The sequence below is a fragment of the Neophocaena asiaeorientalis genome, unplaced genomic scaffold (genome assembly GCF_003031525.2).
Source record: "Neophocaena asiaeorientalis asiaeorientalis breed wild unplaced genomic scaffold, Neophocaena_asiaeorientalis_V1.1 scaffold85, whole genome shotgun sequence".
In the NCBI taxonomy this organism is placed as follows: Eukaryota; Metazoa; Chordata; class Mammalia; order Artiodactyla; family Phocoenidae; genus Neophocaena; species Neophocaena asiaeorientalis.
In genome coordinates this window covers 4,472,210-4,487,544 of record NW_020174301.1, presented here as the reverse complement: position 1 = coordinate 4,487,544, position 15,335 = coordinate 4,472,210, and the positions used below count along the sequence as shown (strand labels likewise).

Here is a 15,335-nt window from a genome sequence, read left to right as displayed (position 1 = left end):
TTTGTTGTATCTATGACTCTCTTTCTGTTTTGTTATGTTTGCTCATTTGTTTTTAGATTCCACATATAAGTGAAATTATACAGTATTTGTCTTTCTCACCCTCTAGGTCCATTCATGTTGTCACAAATGGCAAGATTTCATTCTTTTTTATGGCTGAGTAATATTCCATTGTATATAGGTAACGTTTTTTTAACTACTCAAAAGAAGCTATAATAATTAAATTAAAATTTTATTGATAATCTAAAAACACCCTCTGTCATTTCTTGATTTTTTATATGACAGTAAATAAAAAGGACATTGTTAAACAGTATAGTGTGTGAATAATCTTTTGAAATTCTGAAACTATAGTCTGTCCAATTTCAGAATATTCAGAACTATGTTAATTGGAAGCTGCAACTAAGATGAAATTCTTTAACATTAGAGAAATACATACCCTATCTTGTGTATAAAATACAATAGGTATGTAATGTTACATGTAATATATAATGATATATTTACTCTATCTTCTCTATATTACTGCTGGCTTTGTTTTTATGCAATTAACAAATCCCAAGTCATTGGTATAAAAGCATAAAATAACTAGTAAAAGAATTAGTCAAAAATGAATGTTCCCATAATATCTTAAAACTTTTACTTAGCAAAATTTACTTATATTTAATATCAAAAGTTTACATACCTGACCTTCCAAAAACTATATCCCAAGGAGAACTAATGGGCTGCTCTTCTCCTTTAGCTCCACCTTCTTTATCTGTACCTTGAATTCCAATGCCAGCTACAGTGCTCACCATCTCAGCTTCTAGGTCAATCTATAGACATTAATACAGGTTTTATGCAATGCATCTATTTCCCGTAGAACATACAGAAAACATGTACTTTATTTACAGTATGTGTGAACTTATTATATGTTAATTAATAAAACTGAGTGGTTTTTAGTGTGTAAAAAAAAACCCATGTGCAACATACTTAAAAAAAAAAAGCTTAAAAAAAAGGCTAATCAAGTACATGGTGACCTTGTTATTGAAATGCATAAAACTCAGTCCTTTTCATTTCTTCGTCCGTCCATTCCCCCACTTTCCTCTTACTCCCCTCCCTCATCATGCCAGAACTGCTGTTGATCTCATCTCAACTATAAAATATTTTAAAAGAAGGTGAAATTTGAAAATTTAAAGCAGAATCAAGGAAAACACTTGCTTCTTAAATTAAATGTATGTATTTCAATTATGCTTGGCTAGTAATTGACACATATGGAGCTTAATATATGGTAAGAACTAATCCAAGTATCATCCATCCATCCATCCACCCATCTTAATAACCCTATGACTGTGATTTTGATTACTTTAGAGTAAACTGAGGCACAGATCATTCAGTAAGATCCCAAGATCCCACAGCTAGTAAGTCAAGGATCTTGGATTTGAACCAGTTCTAGCTCTACTATGTTACATAGCCTCTGCTTCATAAACCAAAAAATCAATGCATTCTACTGAAAAAAGATGCTCTGGTTTCATCTCCTGAGACACTTTCAACATTTTATCATGAAAATTTTCAAACAAAGAGAAAGCTGAAAGAATATTGCACCAAACATCCATATATCAACAGTTCACTGACTTGCTTTACCACATATCTCATCCAGCTATCAATCCTTCATTTACATTTTCTGATGCATTTCAAAGTAAATCATAAACATTAGTACACTGTCCCTAAATATTTCAGTAGGCTTGTCATTAACTAGAGTTCCATATTTTTTCAGATCTCCTTTTTCCTTTTTTGAGGCAAAACTTACAACGAAATGCACAAATCTTAAGTCTATCACCTGATAAATTCTCAAAAATGCATAAACCTGTGTGGCCCCAACTTATATACAGAATGTTACCTTCACTCCAGAAAGTTCCCTCATACCTCCTTCCAGTCATTCTTGACCCCAGTGGCAAACAGTGTTAATTTTTTATTTCCATCACAGATTAGTTGTAACTCTTCTAGGATCTCAGATAAATGGAGTCATACAGTAATGAACTCTTTTGTGTGAGGCTTCTTTCATTTAACATGTTTGAGATTTATTCATGTTCCTTTTTATTGCTGAGCAGTATTCCATATAAGGAATACATCACAGTTCATTTATATATTTTCTTACTGACAGACAGCTGGGCTATTTCCAGTTTGGGGGCCTTCAAATAGAGTTGCTATTAATATTCTTGTATAAGCCTTTTTGTGGACATGCTTTCACTTCTCTTGGGTATACACAGAGGACTGTAACTGCTATGTTATAGGGAAAGTATATGATTAGTTTGATTAAAAATCTCCCCAAAAAAACTCCCAAAAGGTTTTTCTCCAGTGCTCTATCATTTTCTATTCCCACCAATGATGTATGAGAGTTCAAACTGCTCCACATCCTTGCCAGCCTATGGTATTGTCAGTCTTTTTCATTTTAACCATTATACTGGATATACAGTGGTATTTCATTGTGGTTTGAATGTACATTTCCTTCTCAGCTCGTGATGTTGATCACTTTTCCATGTGCTTGTGGTCATTCTTATATCTTCTTTTGAAAAATATTCAAATCTTTGGCTCATTTTTCATTGGTTTGCCTTCTCATTTTTCAGTTGTAGAAGCCTTTATATTTCATGGATACTAATCCCCTACATAGATGTGTTTTTGTGAATTTTTGTGACTATTTTCTGACAGCCTGTGGCTTTTCACTTTAACAGTGAAGTTTAATAGAAGTTTTACATTTAGATAAATTTGAATTTATAGTTTTTTTCTTTTATGATTATTTCTGTGTCCCGTCTTTGAGAAACCTTTGCCTACATGCAAGTCACAAGGATATTCTCATGTTTTCTTGTAAAAGCTTCATAGTTTTAGCATTTACATTTAGGTCTGTGATGCATCTTGAATTGATGTTTGTATATGGTGTGTGAAGTAGGTGTCATATTTATTTTTTCCCCATGTTGGTATTTAGTTGTTCAAGCACAATGTACAGAAATGACTTTCCTTTCTCCCGATTGATTTCATGCTTTTTAGAAAATCAAGTGACACGTATACACTGATGTGTATACAACTGATGCCTGATAAGAACCTGCAGTACAAAAAAACAAACAAAAAACAACTAATACTAAACTTACTTTGGGTTATTTGTATGGAAATATGTTAATATGTTTCAGACATTACATGAAATTTCTAAAAATCTTATATGTTCTGGTATAATGTTATAAGTCATAATTCTAGTTATTACTTTAAAATGTATATCTCAGAAATAACTAAATTTCCTTGTCAATTGCATTATCATCTTTCATCAAATCTTTAACCGTGGTCATTTTTAAGTCTTTTGTCATTTACAGACAGTTCTGGGTGTACTCTGATGCTTTTGCAAAAATGTTCCTAGAAAAGGGTTTCATCTTCAAGGAATTCATGGAAAAGACTGAAAAGTATAGGTTTTTGGTAACTGACTATACTGCTGAACTGAATGAATAAGCATTTTCAGAACTCCAATGGAAAACTGATGAATTCATAGAAGTGCTAACAAAAGATCAAGATGAAAAAAATTAATTACATGGGACTGAGTGAACTGATGAGGATGATTATAATTTTTGTGACTTTCTGTTTGAATAAAAAGAAGAAAAAAATCCCACAAGGACTCAGAGGAAAAAATATACAAATCAATTTTCTCTGCAAAGTAAAGGAGCCGTTACAGTGGAGAATTACTGGACTGAATGTCAATATTATGACATAGTATGAGTGTGTTTCGTGTTTGGTAATTGCAATCATTGTTGCTTTTCTTGTGGTCATCCATTTACAATGCTTGGTGTCAGTTTATTTATCTCTTGTAAAAATAAAATACAGTGTGTGTGTGTGTGTGTGTGTGTGTGTGTGTGTGAAAAAAAGGAGTTTTCAGTTAACTAATTGATAGTCATGCTCTATAGAAATAGTATTTTAGAAGCAATATTCTGATTACCACTTATCCAGGTGATTCATTAACATATACCTCAAGGAAAAGAAATCCTAGTATGGAGTTCTCTTTCAGTAAGTGCACATTTCTTAAGATGACTCCCATGAATACTGACACCCATAGACTGAAATTCATTTTTTTTCACTTTTCTCCCAAACCCACATCACCAAAATTCCAAGCTATTACCTTAGAGCTTCCTGTAAAAAAAAAAAAAAGAAAATCAAGTAACTGCACAGGTGTAAGGTTACTTCTAGGTGCTGCATTCTTTTTTACTGATCTATATATCTACCCTTATGAAAGTATGACATTGTCTTGATTATACATAGTACAGCATGAGTATATAGCATAGCATTATAGCAAATCTTGAAATCAGGTAGTGTAAATCTTTCAACTTTGTTCTTTTTCAATATTGTTTTAGATATAATAATCCTTTGCTTGCATTTCCACATACATTTTGGAACCCGTTTGTTAATATCTACCAAAAAAGCCTGATGGCGTTTTAATTGGGACGGCACTGAATCTATAGATCAATTTAGAGCAAACTGAATTTTAATACTGAGTTTTTCAATCCAATATTAATTTTTGTCAGCAATTTTTATAGTTTGAAGTATACAGGGCTTGTATATACTTCTAAAAACTTATTCTAAGTATTTTATTTTGGTTGCTAAGTAAATAGAATTTTAAAATTCCATTTCCAGTTGACTATTACTAGTATATAATAAATATAAAATAAAAATAAAATAAATAAAATAAAAATATAGTTGATCTTTATATACTGATTTTGTATTTTGCAACCTTTCCAAATTCACTTATTAGTTCAAGTAACTTTGTATAGATTACTTAGAATTTTCTATGTACATGTCATGTCACTGACAAATAGAGTTATTCTTCTTTCTTCTCATCCTCTATATCTTTTATTTCTCTTTCTTGCCTTATTATAATGGCTAGTACTTCCAGTACAATGTTTAATAGGCATGGTAAGAGTGGGGATCCCTGCCTTTTCCCCCCTCTTGAAGGGAAAGTATTCAATACTTTGCATTAAGTGTAGCTGTAGGCTTTTTGCAGATGGCCTGATTTTATCATATTGAGGACATTCATTTCCATTTGAAGTTTACTAATTTTAACATGATTAGGTTTTAAATGTTTTCCAATGTTTTTCTGAATCTAGTGGAGCATCATCTTTTATTCTGTTACTATGGTGAATTACATTTATCACCAGATTTATTCTGGTGAAATCCTCTTGCATTTTTTTTAGTAGCTGCTCTATAATATCCTGAAATCGTAAAGAATATTCATCAGTGTAACTTTATTTATATTTTTACTGAATTCAAAATCTGCAAAATATAATCTGCAAAAATACCATAGGCAGCTACAGATGGGCCTTGAAATAGACCTTGATTTAAGAAATGTATCACAGAAACTGATAGGATAGTTTAAAAAATCCTCTTGGAAGAAGCCCTGGGCCCAGGTGATGTTACAAGGGAGTTTTAATAAATATTCAAAACCATTAATTCCTATGTTAGACAAATTATTCCAAAAAACAGAAAAAGAATGAAAACCAGCTCATTTGATGAGGTTAGTGTGACCTTGATTCCAAAATCTGGTGAGAACAGTACAAGAAAATATAGAGCCATTTAATTTTAAAATATTAAATATAATTTTGGATAATCAAATCCAATTTGACTTTTTAAAAAATTCATGATTAGGTAAGGTTTATCCCAGGATTAAAAAGATGGTTCAACATCAAAAATATCTATTAATGTAATTCATCACATCATAATACTAAGGGCAAAAAAATATACAATTATTTCCATAAATGTAGAAAATGCATTTAATAAAATCATACAATAATTCTTAGTAACAAGGAATAAAGTTTCTTAACTTCATAAATATTTTATTTCCCAAAGCTATGGAAAATATTAAACTTGTGGAGAAAGTTTACAAGAGTTCCATTTAAGACTACGAGCATGACAAGACACCCACTATGGCTGTAATGCTTAAAAGCAATATAATAAAAGGAAATGGGAAGTATAAAAATAAGAAGGGAAAAGATAAAACTGTCATTTGTTCCTTCAAAAAATATAATTTACGTACATGAGAAAGAAACAGAAGTTTTTGCAGAAATGGATAAGTTGATCCTAAAATTCATATGGAATTGCAAGGGATTCAGAACAGTCAAAACAATATTGAAAAAGAAGTAAGTAGGAGGATTCATACTTTCTGATTTCACAACTTATTAAAAGTTATAGCAATCAAAACAGTGTGGTACTGGCATAAGGACAGATACATAGATCAATGGAATAGACTTAAAAGTCCAGAAATAAACCCATGCATGTATTAATAATTTTCAAAAGGTTGCCAAGACTATTCAATGGTGAAATAATAGTCTCTTCCATAAATGGTTCTGGGATAACTGGATATCCACATGTAAAAGAATGAAGTTGGACCCTTACTTCATACCATATGCAAAAATCAACTAAAAATGGATCTAAGACCTAACTGTGAGAGCCATAACTATAAAAATCTTAGAAGAAAACATAGGAATAAATCTTCGTGACCTTGGATTTGGCAGTGGATTCTTACACGACACAAAAAAATATAAGCAATGAAAGAAATAAATAGATAAATTGGGAATCATCAAAATATAAAACTTCTGTGCATCAAAAGACATGATTAAGAAAGTGAAAAGAGGAGGAGGGAGGAACCAAGATGGCAGAGTAGAAGGACGTGCTCTCACTCCCTCTTGCGAGAACACCAGAATCACAACTAGCTGCTGGACGATCATTGACAGGAAGACACTGGAACTAACCAAAATAGATACCCCACATCCAAAGACAAAGGAGAGGCCACAATGAGATGGTAGGAGGGATGCAATCACAGTAAAATCAAACCCCATAACTGCTGGGTGGGAGACTCACAGACTGGTGAACACTTATAACACAGAAGTCCACCCACTGGAGTGAAGGTTCTGAGCCCCAAGTCAGGCTTCCCAACCTGGGGGTCCAGCAACGGGAGGAGGAATTCCTAGAGAATCAGACGTTGAAGCCTTGTGGGAATTGATTGCAGGACTTCGACAGGACTGGGGGAAGCAGAGACTCCACTCTTGGAGGGACACACTAAGTAGTGTGGGCATCGGGACGCAGGGGAAGGAGCAGTGACCCTGTAGGAGACTGAACCAGACCTACCTGCTAGTGTTGGAGGGTCTGCTGCAGAGGCGGTGAGGGGTGGGGGGAGCTGTGGCTCACCGTGGGGATGGGGACACTGGCAGTGGAGGTTCTGGGAAGTACTCCTTAGCGAGAGCCCTCCCAGAGTGTCATTAGCCCCACCAAAGAGCCCAGGTAGGCTCCAGTGTTGGGTTGCCTCAGGCCAAACAACCAATGGGGAGAGAACCCAGCCCCACCAATCAACAGTCAAGCAGATTAAAGTTTTACTGAGCTCTGCCCACCAGAGCAACAGCCAGCTCTACCTACCACCAGTCCTTCCCATCAGGAAACTTACACAAGCCTCTTAGGTAGCCTCCTACATCAGAGGGCAGAGAGCAGAAGCAAGAAGAACTACAATCCTGGAGCCTGTGGAACAAAAACCACGTTCACAGAAAGACAGACAAGATGAAAAGGTAGAGGGCTATGTACCAGATGAAGGAACAAGATAAAACCCCCCAAAAACAACTAAATGAAGTGGAGATAGGCAACCTTCCAGAAAAAGAATTCAGAATAACGATAGTGAATATGATCCAGGACCTTGGAAAAAGAATGAAGGCAAAGACTGAGAAGATGCAAGAAATGTTTAATAAAGACCTAGAAGAATTAAAGAACAAACAAACAGAGATGAACAATACAATAACTGAAATGAAAACTACACTAGGAGGAATCAATAGCAGAATAACTGAGGCAGAAGAACGGATAAGTGACCTGGAAGACAGAATGGTGTAATTCACTGCTGCAGAACAGAATAAAGAAAAAAGAATGAAAAGAAATGAAGACAGCCTAAGCGACCTCTGGGACAACATTAAACACAACAACATTCGCATTGTAAGTGTCCCAGAAGGAGAAGAGAGAGACACAGGACCGGAGAAAATATCTGAAGAGATTATAGTCGAAAACTTCCCTAACATGGGAAAGGAAATAGCCACCCAAGTCCAGGAAGCGCAGCCAGTCCCATGCAGGATAAACATGCCGAGACACATAGTAATCAAATTAGCAAAAATTAAAGACAAAGAAAAATTACTGAAAGCAGCAAGGGAAGAACAAAAAATAACATACAGGGGAACTCCCAAAAGGTTAACAGCTGATTTCTCAGCAGAAACTCTACAAGCCAGAAGGAAGTGGCATGATATACTTACAGTGATGAAAGGGAAGAACCTACAACCAAGATTACTCTACCCTAGCTGTCACTGTTTTCAGATGACATGATACTATACATAGAGAATCCTAAAGACGCTACCAGAAAACTACTAGAGCTAATCAATGAATTTGGTAAAGTAGCAGGATACAAAATTAATGCACAGAAATCTCTTGCGTTCCTATACACCAATGATGAAATATCTGAAACTGAAATAAAGAAAACAATCCTTTTTGTTATAAAGCAGAAACTAACACACCATTGTAAAGCAATTATACTCCAACAAAGATGTTAAAAAAAAAAAGCAATTGACTTTTGTATATATATAACAAAGACAACTCACAGAATGTGAGAAAGTATTGAAAATCATATATCTGATAAGGAATTTGCATCTAGAATATATAAAGAACTCTTACAACTCAATAATAAAAAACACAAAAACCCAATAAAAAATTGTCAATGAATCTGAATAGACACTTCTCAAAAGATGATAAACAAATGGTCCATATACGTAGGAAAAGATGCTCAACATCATTCCTCATTAGAGAAACACATATTCCAAACCACAATGATAGGCCACTTCACATCTAGTAGAATGCCTAGAAGTTTAAAAATGGAAAATGAGGGCTTCCCTGGTGGCGCAGTGGTTGAGAGTCCGCCTGCTGATGCAGGGGACACGGGTTCGTGCCCTGGTCCGGGAGGATCCCATATGCCGCGGAGCGGCTGGGCCCGTGAGCCATGGCCGCTGAGCCTGCGCGTCTGGAGCCTGTGCTCCGCAACGGGAGAGGCCACAGCAGTGAGAGGCCCGCGTACCACAAAAAAAAAAAAAAAAAAAATGGAAAATGAAAAAAAGAAAAAAAAAGAAAATGGAAAATGGTAAGTAATGGTGAAGATATGGAGAAACTGGAACCCACATATATTGCAGGTAGATATGCAAAATGATGCAACCACTGTGGTTTAGCACGTTCTCAAAAAGTTAAACACAAAATATAAACCATATGAATCAACACTTCCAGTATTTACAGACTTACCCATGAGAAATAAAAATGTATGTCCACACAAAACTTATATGTGAATTATTTATAAATAGCCAAAAATTGGAAAACACCTTAAATGCCCACCAACTGTTAAACAAATAAAATGTGGTTTATACATGCAACAGAATGCTACCCAGCAATACAAAGGAATTAATTACTGACATGTTACATCATCAATGAACCTCAAAAACATTACACAGAATGAAAGAAGCCAGACACATAAGACCATATACTGTATGATTCTGTTTACATGAAATGTTCAAAGAGGCAAATTTACAGAGACAAAAAGTAGATTAGGGCTGGGGGTGGGAACGGGGATTAACTGTAATTGGGCATGAGGGTTCTTACTAGGAGGATGAAAATGTTCTAAAAATGATTTATGGTGATGGTTACACAACTTGTTAAATTTACTAAAAATTCCTGAATTATATTCATGAAATGGGTGACCTTTGTACTATGTAAAATATATCACAATAAAGTTGTTATAAACACACACACACCAAAAAAAAAAAACCCACACACAAAATACTACATGTTTTACAAGGTCACAGATAAATAAGAAAATGTGAATCAAACATATCAGAAAGGCTGTCTACAGGAGTACTTATGTACAGGGAATGGCAGGGGAAATGGGAATGGAGATGAAGAGGAATTTACAAATTAATAAATAAGTTATTCTAACAAGAGACAGGTCGGCATGGAACGATGATGTTCACGAGCTGTGAATGTAGGAGTATGATCAACCCTCTGCAAATGAGATCTTAAACAAATGTAAAATACAATAAATATTTTTATACTTTTAAAACTTTTGTTTTTTTTAAAACAAAAGGAAGAAATCATAATTCTCTCATTTCCATTTTTGCAGACACTAAACTAAGTCATAAAAATGACCTCGAGTAACCTATATTTGTTATCATGATTATGCTACTTAAAAAGTATTTGAAATGCAGTCAATACTCCAAAACCCCCTAAGTCCTAAAGCAAGAGAAATAACATAAAATCAAAAAAGGACAAGTACTCCCTGTATGTTGTGGGCTACATATATTACTACTTCAATATCCTGTTAGATATCTATGACACTATGATGAATTTTAGAAGCATAGAACCCCCAAAAGATAATGATAAGGAAATACTGACCTCTAAGGAGTTAGTAACATAAAAGCACTCTTCCTAGAGTATACAACATTAAGCAATTCATCCTATGAAAAGTTCTGCCTAAAAAGGGCTCCTTGGTCAAATAAGTTTAGAAATACCACACACATATCCCCCCACTAGTGTATTCACAATATATTAGCATATTAAAATATATTAGCAAGACTTTCAAAAAATAAGTCTGCTTTAAGGGCTTCCCTGGTGGCGCAGTGGTTGAGCGTCCGCCTGCCAACGCAGGGGATGCGGGTCTGTGCCCCAGTCCGGGAAGATCCCACGTGCCGCGGAGCGGCTAGGCCTGTGAGCCATGGCCGCTGAGCCTGTGCGTCCGGAGCCTGTGCTCCACAACGGGAGAGGCCACAACAGTGAGAGGCCCACGTACCGCAAAAAAAAAAAAAAAAAGTCAGCTTTAATTTATAAATCCACAAAATCCTTTTTTCATGTAACATCTTTTCATATTAAGAGGGATTCATACTTTAGAAAATGCTTCATTCAACAGATGTTATTTGCTTATAAATTAATTCAACAAATATCTAATAAACACCTACTGTGGGCCAGGCACTATTTTAGGTGCTTAGGATTTCAGTAGTAAAGAAAACAAATGTCATGCCCTCGTGGAGATTTACATTACAGTGGTTATTATTAAATGTTCTACATATGTTTTTTCCTATTATATATATATTAGTTGATAATTTTTATAATATAAATGGGCAAAAATATCAAGAGAGAGAAATAGCGAGAAAAGCAAGGAAGTACCTAAATGTACTTAGGTACAATATGTAGTACATATATGTTCAGACGGAATGGCTTAGATGAACTTACTTATTTTCCAAACAGAAATAACAACTTAAAGACCAACAGATTACAGTCAGAATACTCATCAATAAGAAATGTTTAAAATAACTAGGTAATACTGTGCAGTCATAGTCATATGACTAACATGGAAAAAAAAAAGTTAAAAAAAGAATGGTAGGAATTATGTATGTACATCATGATTCCATTTGTTTAAAGAAGATTCTCTAGAGACAGTCCTTTCAATATAAAATTATTCGTACATGAGTAGAAAAGTTCTGAAGACACAAATTTTAACAATGGTTGGTTACCCCTGGAGAGCTTGAATAGATGATTAGGAGACCTTTGTTACCTTTATGTATTAATTCATTTTTTTAAAAACAAGACCATATATTACTTTTATAATGAGATAAAATAAATTTTAAGACTAACTGACAGATAAATATTCCCAGACAAAGCATAAGAGCTGAAGGGATGCAGGAGTGGTATGTTTTTTTTTTCTAAGTTTGAGAAAATTTAACTGAAAAAGGACAAAGCATCTCTTTATAAATAGTAGTTAGGAAAATACCTCAAAATGAGGAGCTTTTGGGTGATTAGGCACATGACTTTAAAATAAAGGATTAAAAAACGGTTTGATGGGTTTGTCTAAGAATAAAGTTAAAGCAAGAAACCTCTGAAAAAAACTGAATGAGGATGATCTGAAGTATTTAAGCAACACCCTCTCACTTAAAATATTTATGTAGCAAGTAAATAAAGTTTTTCTGATTAGAAGGATTAAAACTTTATTTAAAATGGAAAATTACCTTTCTTATAAGGTGGTTTTCTGTATCTGCCACATATATGATATTATCCATTATGGCTACACCTTGTGGTGAGTTAAAAGTTGACTCTGAAAACATTCCATCTTTTCTTCCAGGGTTGGGTCCTACAAGACAAGATAGCTGTAAGACAAAATTTTTCCACTTAAAGTTATCTCAAATTAACACCGAAAAAATAAAATTTGTATTTAAAGCTGGGATTTTAATATAAATAACTTGATACTTCTACCTAAAAACTAAACTGTACCCCAAGATACCTATTTTTCTCAAGAGTGTAAGTTTTGCTAATGACAGGGCTTACTAGATAATGGTTATTAGTACACTTTAGTAGTATATAGCAGAAGAAATTACTTCAAAAAGCATCTGAATTACCTATTATCTAGACTAGAAAGAATTAAAAAATAACTTAAATCTTTTACAATCTAGATGAATGATTTTTAACAATTTTGGAAGATAAACTCCTTTGATTACAACTGAAAATTACGAACCCTTTCCTTACAAAAATACACATGCCCATAAAATGTCACAGGAATTTCAAGGGGTTCCTAAATCATGAGGATCATTCAAGCATTTCTTAATAGCCCATGAATCCCAAGTTAACAGACTTCGTTTAAACCCTAGCTCTTCCTAGCTGATGATCTGGGCAAGTTCTGTGTGTCTCAGTTTCTCTTTTGTAAAATGGAATTAATAATATACCTAACTCATAGCACTGTGAGGACTAAAAAAATTAATACAGGTAAAGTGCTTAGAATAATGCCAGGCATATTTTTGTTTGCTATTATTACTATTATTACTAATACTATTTATTACTGCTGGTGATGAGAGTTCACTGGGAAAAAAAAAGGGAGAGTACTGTGATCACTTCAGATTGGAAAATACTGTATACTATAACCTCCTCTCACATATTCATGAGATACGTTAGGCAGAGTACAAGATCCGAGTACAGTGACACCACCACCACCAAAAATCTTTTAAAGCACATCTAACCAGTATTTCCTGAGTGTATCTGACCACGGAATTCTTTTTAAAAAACTGTAGAATAACTATAAATTTATCACAAGATAACAATATTCCTAGAAACATATTTGGAAAAGGTAGCTTGCTGCTGGTTCCTCTGTTTAACAAAGGAGAATATCCATCTAAACTAGAAAATTTTAGAAATCTATTAAAAACTTTTAACCATTTAAATGTAATTTGCTATAACAGATGCTTTTTGAGTAACAACTGTCATAACTTCCTGTTATTAACCAAATTACCAAGTTGCCCAAGCAAAATAAACAATATAGAACACACACATACTCTAACAGAAACAACAAATAAGAAACAAATGAATTCAAGAGCTAAGGGAATGATACCTTGGCATACTAAGAATAGCCCCAGGACTTAGGAAACAATTAGTTTATTTTCTAGTTTATTTATTAGTTTATTTGCATCAGGAATGTTGATATCCCTACTTTATGTACTAACACTGCATGTGTGACCAAAGTAGGATTGCAAAGAGATGAATTACTTTTCTCTTTGACTAATTATGTTGTCAGATGTCAGTCCAGCCTGGTGAGCAGGATTAATAATGTACTTAACAGATTTTATTAATTATATGTCAATAAGAGCCCTTTTTAGATCAAGACCAGGGAGATATGAAAGAAAATGATCTATGCCTATATGATACTTTTATTTCACTACAACCAAATGGAATGGATTCAGAAGTATGCTTAAGTTCTTATGGAAGGAGAGAAAAGTATAATAATATACAAATCCTAGGTTATTTCATAATCTAAGACTCAACTTCCTAGGGTATTGCTGTGGTCTTAAAAAACATATGGCTAGGGACTTCCCTGGTGGCGCAGTGGTTAAGAATCCGCCTGCCAATGCAGGGGACACGGGTTCGAGCCCTGGTCCGGGAAGCTCCCACATTCCGGAGAGCAACTAAGCCCGTGTGCCACAACTACTGAACCTGCACTCTAGAGCCCGCAAGCCACAACTACTCAGCCCGCGTGCCACAATTACTGAAGCCCGCTTGCCTAGAGCCCGTGCTCTGCAACAAGAGAAGCCACCACAATGAGAAGCCTGTGCACCGCAACGAAGAGTAGCCCCCACTCGCTGCAACTAGAGAAAGCCCGCACGCAGCAACAAAGACCCAACGCAGCCATAAACAAATAAATAAATATATATATATGGCTATATTTTGATGGAAAGTGAAATACTTCCATTTAAAATGCCCGAAATCTAAAATGTATATAATACTTTCATAAGATACAATACTGTGGCAGTTTTTTGAAAAAACAAGATGCGATATATGAATATACTTGAAAATTACACAAAAGATTTCCTCCTTTTGGTCTTAATGGAGTTTTTTTGGGTAGTTTTGTTTGTTTTTGAGGGAGTGAGAAGAGATTAATTCAGACACAATTAACAAAATAATTTCTGATGAAGTTAAAATCAGTGTATATTGCCCTTCTACAATTAGTTCTTATTTATAAATTTCAATTTTAATGCATTTCCTTGAACTAGTTTTTTACATGTATAATGTAAAATACATTATATAACATAATTAGCAAACTTTACCTCCAATGCTGTACTGAATTTGTCCATTCCTCCAGACGACCAAAATTCTATGATGTCCAGTGTCTGCTATTACCAATCTATTAGAAACATGGTCTACTGTTACTTTGCCAGGAAACAGCAATGGTGAAGGTGGCAAAGAATCTTTATAGAGTTTTATTCCAATTTTATTATCTCTGATCTGTCCCCTGTCTTTGTAATATTTTAAAGCTATTGAAGTATATAAAAATAATTTCTCTCTATGTCCTTCTCCAATCAAAGAAAACAACATGTTTCCACGGGGTCCAAGTATGATCAGAGTTGGCCAGCAGGAAACTTCTAGTTCTTGCCAAAGGCTGGCATCTGCATCATTAAGCACAGGGTGGGTGATGTTGTATCGAAGAATAGCACTCTTAACGTTATCCAGGACTTTTTCATTTGGAAACTTAGCCGAGTGAACACCAACAATCAGAAGACCATCTAAACGGGAAAAGTTATACGTTGAACGTGATGAAGTTTTAAAGTTTGAGTATCACCATCCACATATTAGGTTTGGGGTCATAAATAAATATAAACAGTCAGAGATTAAAAAAGAGGCGACACAGAACTAAATTATTATCTTCAACTGCGTTTACACTCATGAATAAAAAATTAACATTTAAATCTAAATTCAAACACATATGATCAAAACCATGCAGCTATTTTAAGTTTAAAACC

The 15,335-nt window shown here is 34.4% G+C and overlaps 1 protein-coding gene across 2 annotated transcripts in view; it reads right to left on the bottom strand.

Moving 5' to 3' along the window:
• Positions 1-15,335, bottom strand: part of NHLRC2 (NHL repeat containing 2) — a 54,661-nt gene that overhangs the window by 23,834 nt on the left and 15,492 nt on the right. The window contains exons 3-5 of one of the 2 annotated variants that reach the window (XM_024755973.1): positions 14,643-15,098; positions 12,063-12,184; positions 677-806 (exon numbers count right to left, since the gene is read on the bottom strand). In XM_024755973.1, coding sequence (XP_024611741.1) covers positions 677-806; positions 12,063-12,184; positions 14,643-15,098 — 708 coding nt within the window. The remainder of the gene's footprint in view (positions 1-676; positions 807-12,062; positions 12,185-14,642; positions 15,099-15,335) is intronic. The other variant, XM_024755974.1, reaches the window with a different exon arrangement.